The sequence below is a fragment of the Mycteria americana genome, chromosome 4, assembly GCF_035582795.1.
Source record: "Mycteria americana isolate JAX WOST 10 ecotype Jacksonville Zoo and Gardens chromosome 4, USCA_MyAme_1.0, whole genome shotgun sequence".
NCBI lineage: Eukaryota > Metazoa > Chordata > Aves > Ciconiiformes > Ciconiidae > Mycteria > Mycteria americana.
Genome location: NC_134368.1, coordinates 92,575,045 through 92,582,526, shown reverse-complemented (window position 1 = coordinate 92,582,526; position 7,482 = coordinate 92,575,045). Strand labels below are relative to the sequence as shown.

At 45.6% G+C, this 7,482-nt stretch overlaps 1 protein-coding gene across 1 annotated transcript in view; it reads right to left on the bottom strand.

Annotated features, from left to right (window-relative positions):
- Nucleotides 1-1,611: 1,611 nt before the first annotated feature.
- BMP3 (bone morphogenetic protein 3) overlaps nucleotides 1,612-7,482 on the bottom strand; it is a 293,614-nt gene continuing 287,743 nt past the window's right edge. Inside the window, exon 7 of the mRNA XM_075501377.1 lies at nucleotides 1,612-6,553. Within this exon, the coding sequence (XP_075357492.1) occupies nucleotides 6,362-6,553 (192 nt within the window). The 3' untranslated portion in view covers nucleotides 1,612-6,361. The remainder of the gene's footprint in view (nucleotides 6,554-7,482) is intronic.

The window sequence follows — 7,482 nt, the reverse complement described above, 5'->3', positions numbered from 1 at the left end:
GTGGTGCTCCTTAAGTGTGTAAGATCTGTTGAGGTGAAAAACCAAGGAAAATGGATTTGCACCACATTATTAAATGTACTTTGTGCATGGTGCAGCTTTAGGAAGAGAGAGGAGGCAGTGCTGAAGAGGTAGAATGCAGCGTGAGTAAAACGAGGTAATTCCTCCCAAAGGTGGAAAGCAAGGAGGAGGTTGTGCAGAGAGCAGATGTGAAGATGTGAAATTAACAATAAAAATTCGACATTGTGAAAAGCTTTAAAAAAAAAAAGATTCTAAATTGGATCCAGCTCTCTGCTCACTATGATATTTCAAAATCCCTTGGAAATCAGGATAACCTGGGGCTCGCTAAAAAGGCTTATTTATGAGAATGGGATTCTCTGGTCTGTGTTGCAGGAAGGGAGCCTCAAAGGGAAATAGGAAGCTGAAAAGACAGAAGCATCTTTTCATAAAGACCTCATGAAAATTCCACGTGGCAAGAAAAAATGTAGGTGGCTTTTTTTTGGTGTGCAAACTTCGTACATCGAAGTCCTATTTCTTGGCATGCTTTGAAACACACGCGTGACCTCCTCGCATGAGGTAAGATCTAAATTCAAGCTTTCTGGGAAAAGATTGTTCCTCTTGCAAACGAGCATATCAGATCCTGAGCTTTGCTCAAAAGGAAGGAGTTAGTGGTTTTGTATGGGAAGTTTGATTTGTGAAGGATTACCAGTAAGCAACCCCTGCTCGGGTGCTTTCACAAGCAACCGTGCTTTCTTGTTGTTCTGTGTAGTGATGGAGTTCAGGTTTACTGGGGGCTGTAAGCCTCTTTGTTAATAAGTAACATCCATCCCTCTAAGAGGCAGCGATCAACACACAAGGTAAGCCTTGTAATACATGCGTAAAGCTCAGGCACAAGTACTAATCCTCAAGGCCCTGAGCAGCTCGCTCTTTAAGTGCAGCTCGGGGGTCAAGAAAGCGGGGAAGGATGTGCGGGATCGCCTGTGCCCAAGATAGGCTCTCCTTCGAGCCGATGTCACAAGCCTGCACATCCATAATCGTGCGTGGCCACGACCTGCCTTCCTCGAATCGTTTTGTCCCTGTGGCTTGGGAACCTGGGTCACCTCCAGGCGAGAGGGCAGGGTGTTACTCTGGGACCCAACGCAAAGTTACTTGCTGGGTTGGGCCAGCGGGGAACGATCGAGCAGTCGGAAGCATCCCAAAACCCCTTGGGAGTCAGACTCCCCACTCTTGTCACCCTCTTGTAATCAAGCGGCGAGAGATTATTTTGAGCAGGAGTGCTCTTGCTGTGACAGGTAATGCCATACCTGGAGGGCAGGTACCTGCCCACTGACACCTTTGGGCCTTGGATCAGGTCCAGGAACCTCCGTAGCTTCTTACTGTCACAGTAGCTAACCTTTAACTGAATCCATAGCACCCGCTCCCCAGCCGCTCTGTACTTTGCTCTGTAAAGACAATCTGAATGGCCTTTGCAAACGAGCACTTGAGATGGACGCATTTCCAGAGTGCTGAACACAGAAAGCAGTGAAAACTTTAATGTTCTTGGAAAGACCTGAATACCACACAGAAAAAATGGATTTTCATGTAAAAAGTGATTTTATTTTATGTTTTCTCCAGAGTTCCTAGTGATACTTTCCTGTTATTGAAGGGGAAAAAATACAAATCAGGCAAGCTTATACATCAGTAGTGAAACATGCCCTTCACAGCGTGGCTGCGATCTGTCCTTGGGAACTCGACTATGGTCCTAGCGTTTCATCTTTGCGACGACAGAGAAAATGGTATTGTTTAAAGAGCACTGAGATAAAGAAGGAAACATTAAGAAGACAAGATGGCCACAGATATAAAATAACTAAAAGTTTCTTTCCATCTACAAAATAACTTTTATTTTTGGGGGGTAATTTTAATTTTTTAAAATTGACATCGTCTGTACAAAGATTCCACAGAAATAATTTTAAAAGGCTGTTTCTACAAGGAGAAACGGGTCACTAAACAAAACAGCAGTCTCCAGCAAACTGCTGAGCCTCTCCTCAGAGATGAGCACGCAAAGCTTTTGGGCCAGCCCTGCAGCGGAGCGCAGTGATTTGCAACCCCAGGGCTGCTCGGCACCTCACGAAAGGTGCCCTGCTCCTTGCAAGTACAGGGCCCCCAGACAAAGGAAGAAACAGAGCCTGCCTTGTGACCCCGCTCAGGGGAACAGCATCATTGACTCTAGCGGGCAGTTCTCCTGGGTCAAGGTACCGCGTTGCAGGATGAGCAAGTTTTATTTTGCACTGTGTATTTTGCACGCTCACTGTGAGATTCCCTATTCAGCCTCCGAGAGTGGGATTTTCAAGGGCTTTCTGCAGCGGCCTCCTCACAGTCTGCTCCTCACTGGGGACTTTGCTCCCAGAAGAGCCTATCTGAAGAGAGAGCTTGCGTAGCTCGAGACATTCTCCTGCCTATCTTTTGAGCCAGCCATAAAAATAATGTGCAGGCATCAGAGGCTACATAATTAGATGGGAAGCAGAGCCATTTATTGATTAATAGTATTTGAAAAACCAGAACAGGTGGGAAAAGTCCCCCATGCTGATTTGAGATTAAAATGGTGATTAATAACATGAGTTAGAAATTATTTTGAGGTTCCCACTAATACCAAGTTATATACAGAAATCATTGCCTGTGTGATTAATACATCACTGATGCCAGACATGGCTTTATGTAGAAAGTTTCATTTACAGATACAAATGCCAAACAAGTCACGGGCATAAAATGTCTCACTTCTATATGGCTAACTGAAGAGAACACGTAGCGTAGAGTTGAAGAGGCAGATCCCATTTTACTTGGAAGACTGTACCTATTCTATGCAATACAGTTCATGAAAAAGTCTGGCTGTATCCCAGTGAAAACCAAGCGTAACAAACGGTCATTTTTGGGTGATGCTTTTAAGGTCACTTCCAGGCTGTCTCATCACAGCACTGGAAAGCATTGCCTATGGCCGTGAACTCGGCTTCAGTCCCAAAGAGTGACTCAGAGCGCAGCTGCCCCAGACTGCTGCGCTGGGGAAACACCTATATTCAGTTAGCGCCTCTGTTCTGGAGCGCAAAAGTTGGGAAGCTTGGCTGCCGACACCCTGTTCTGATCTGGCTAACTCTGCTACCATCCAAGGGGTGGGCCAGGGCGCGTCCGACCTCTGCATTTTCCTCTGAGGAGCCCGGTTCCTGGCACTGCTTGTGCCAGACGCTGTTCACAGACTGAGCTGGGCTCGGCTCAGTCCCGACCTTCTGTCCAAGAGCCAGCTGCTCCCATTCACCCCCAGCAAGCGGGAGGCTGGGGCTCAGCGACTCCTCACCTTGCAGGGTCCCCGTTCCCCCAGCGTTTGCCCGGGGGATGGACTGCCCTTCTCCGAGGCAGCAGGCTCATTTGCAGTGGGATGACCCCCCAGCCCTCCCACGGGGAGTTAGAAAGCTGCAAGGTACTTTCTCCTCTGCGCCGTGTTTGGGAAGGTGTAGCCTGGTGCTGTTCTAAGGAAGGAACATGCTGTAATCCTAGCACCGGGCGACGTGGGGAGAAATCCAGCCCTCGAGGGCTACTGAGCAGCTCCCACCTTTCTACTCAGGACAAGAGGCGTGCACCTCAAGAGCCTCAGAAACACTGTGAAGGAAATGATTTTGGCAGTAAGAGTGTTACTCATCACCAGCCAGCTCACCTCGAACAAAAGAAATGGGACGTATTGGCACAAAGCTGAGACTGCCTTGTCAAGCTCTGTGAAACCTATTTTGCCGCAAGCTCTCTACAAATTGAAGATTAGATTTAGTTAGGTTTATCGTTTGCACTTGTATGTTTTTTAACAGTAGCCAGTGTCACGCTGAATTGTATAAACGATGGACTTACCTGTGCAGCTCTTACAAAAGACAACTATGGGAAGCCCCTGCATCTGTTTGTGCCTGCAGGGCCCGATGTCTACTGGAAATCCGAGACTGCTTCCAGCTTAGCCAGTGGCATCCCCCACGTGTCCTAGTGACACCGGGCCCAGGAGCAGACCGGCAGATGAAAAGGTGAGCCCTATGGTATGGGCAGCTTGTGCATATCACTACTTCTGCCTGTCCTTGAAGTCAAGATAGGAGCCCACACAGCTCCGCACTGGAGAGACAGGCTCTTTTTCATTACCAAGACACAGCCGTGAAAAGCTCTTGGTTGTCTGCAACTGCCTGTGTTCTCAGCCAGGAGAAAAGCACAGCTTTTTTCCTCCCATTTTTAAGTCCATCTGATTTGCACACAGAATGCCAGACTTTTCTCCTACATGTGGAAGTGGATCAAATGAACCCTGATCTAAATGTACACGGCTGCACGCTTAGTGCTTGGTTTTGATGGCAGTTCTGCTCCTGTATGCTGAAGATGGCACTTGTTCTCTAGAAATGGAGCCTTTTCTCTTCCAGTTCCAGGGAACAGATCCTTCAAGGCAACACGCTGCTACAGAGCTCTTGGAATCCTAACAGAGCAATCAGGTTGGACAGCTGTGCTAATTAGTGATGCTTAATTGGAGCCAATAAACATGTATCCAGTGGCACTCTGGGAATCTGACTGCAGGGGTATGCTGTTCAGGCAGGGTAAGGGCAGGGCCACAAGCATAACCTGCATCTGGGACTAATGGGGGGCTTTTTTTTTTTTTTTTTTTTTTTTTTTTTAAGTTCAACTCCTGCCAGCTTCCACTGAGACTTTGTGCAGGTAAAAAGGGATTGAGTGATTGCTGAAAGGATCCCTAGGCTACCTATGCCACCTCCACACCTCCCACACCTTTGCACATGCACGTTACTCAGGTTGGTAAACATGACGGCACCAGTGACCAAATACAAAAGTCAATGGCTGAGCGTTTAAACTAGTCTCAAATAGCTATGAAGCTGCAAAAAGGCACGTACAGAGGAAAAGTGTTGTTGCCTTCAATACGCTGAGGAATTGCTGACTCCGAAGTAGAGAACTGAACTCTCATGGTGATGGGCAATTAATTTATTCCCTATGAATATTTGCCCTTTAAATACACTATTTCAGATAGTCAGTTATGTAGGTAACTTACGGAAAAGGGTGTTTGATATTTGCTCTTAGCACAAACTAAAATGTAGCTCTCGCCAGCCAAAAGTGCTTTAAAAAGCATCATCCTCTATAGATCATGCCGCTAGAAATGGAACCGGGGTTCCGTCTAAAGTACTTCTGTGAACATTTACTCCGTAACAGAACAAACTTTTTGCAGCTGGGCCTGAGATGCATTAGTTGTTTTCTTTCCTGCTTGTAGTTTCTTTACTGAATTTTCTGGTGGATAAAGTCATTGAAAGAATGTTTTGTGTTTTTATTGTGCAAAACCTGCTAGTAAGAAGTCTTAAATTGACAGTATAGGCACAACAAATTGGATTTTCAGGGAAGTGAACTGTGATAAGGAAAAAAACCCAACACTACTATCTGATTAACGTAACAACCAAAACTCACCAACCAGAAGCAGTTTTGACCAAATAATTGTAGTGAAGGCCTACAGATAAGAATTATGCACCAAATAATTTCAGACCAGGAATCAACTACCATGATTTACTCATAGATTATTTGCAACTATGTTCTAGAATGTGTTGTGAACAAGTCAGTCAGCCCCTTCGCTGCATGTGATACTTTCATACCCTCGGCCTGCTGAGTTTCCATAGTGGCATGAAAGAAAAGTCTTTGCTTTTGAGATACCACAATTATGCACGCAGCAGTAATGTGTGTTGTGGTCTTCTGACCGAGGGCACTGACATCTAATAAGCTGAATTACAAAGAATATGTCAATGAAAAATGAATACACACATGCAGTCGGTGACACATCATGCCAGAGATATACGTCTAAGTCGGATTATCTAAGTCTCGTAGGATGTCGGATTTGTTTTTCTTCCTTGCTGCACTACTCAATAACCTAAGGCAGAAAGCTTAGCTTTAACATGAAGAATAGTATATTTCTAATCTCCCTCCCCATTAGTCACCATAACAACGGAGACAAAAATTAACAGCTACTGCTGCTTCCAAAATCTTGTACAAAAATAGATCAGTAAGTCCTTCTGGCAGTCTCAAAAATCCTCAAGAGTCTTCTGCAAATTCCTCTTTTATCTCTTGCTTTCAAGAGAAACAGTCAGTCCCCATCGCCAAGACTTGTGTCTTGGTCAAATTCAGAGACGAATGAAATTTGTATTCTCTTTCCTTGGAATTGCTATTCGGAATCCTTTCCATTTCCATCCTCTTTGTTTGGATTTTTTTCATTTTTGTCCCAAGAAAATGCATTGGCAGTGCAAACAAGAAACACATATCATGAAACACCCCCAACCCCCAAACAGCAAGTGATCACCTCAGCATTTCAAAAGGGTCTCCCGAGGTGTTATCTGCATGCACAGGATTCCACTGTCATGTTGGGGTACACCTTCAGAACCACGTTTTTATTTTCGTCAAAGAATAAGATACTAAGAGAAGACATTTTGTCAGGAACGCAGCAAGGCTCGGGGATGCCCGGGACGACCCCGACGGCTCTCACTATGCTCTGGATGGTGGCATGGTTGGACGGCTTCAAGGCCTGCAAGAAAAAGATACAACAGGAAATGTAACTGCACCCACGTTAGAATGGACCTACGTACTCTAGAACAAAACTGGTTTTTTTAAGGAGGGCCCTGTGGAGACCCCACAGCTGTCTAGCTGTAAAATCTGTCTTCTACTCAACCGTTTCCAGTTGTCACCATAGCTGCCCTGAGCCAGCAGCAGGGAATGCGAATCGCGTCTGGTTCTTCTGGCCACTGGATGCGACTGTCGCTCCACTGCTTTCAGCTCGAGAGTCCTGCTGGGGACAGGGCCTCAGGCTCTCTGTGGGACTGCCTGCCCAGGAAAACGCCCAGGCAGCAGACCTTGCAGCAAGGTGTACTTACAGGTCAAGGTAGTCTCTTCTGAGTGAATTAAGTTACGCGTGGACTGCAATTCAGTCATAAAACTTGTTCGGCTGGGAGGGATGCAGTCAACGTGCTAGCAGGCTGAGTCATTAGGGGAGCAGAAGAAACGTAACTTGTAGGCTGGGAAGTTTGACTGGTGGAATGTGAGTGCGTCAGGAAAAACAAAGGCGGATAAAATGTGTACGGATGAGAGAATGGAAGTATTTTATGCAACGATGCTAATTGTTCCAGTTTGCTCCTGTGCAACGTTAGGCTGTTGTGCTCATTCTTCCATGCCAAATCACTTCTCATCTGTAGTACACGTCATCAGTGACATTGCTGAGTAACTGAGCCCCCGAATCCCGTGTCAGTTGTACATCATATTAAGGTGAGATTTTTCTCCAAAGGACAAAGTTTTCTGAATTTATACTCATGTAAATAGGAACGCACTTGGGTTTGATATGAACAAAAAGCAAATCTGACCAGTGAGATAACTGTGTTTGTTCACAAAACCAGAATACGTTAATAGACTCATGAAAATAAAAATGACCATATTCATAGAAAAGAAAAATACTAAGTTTTA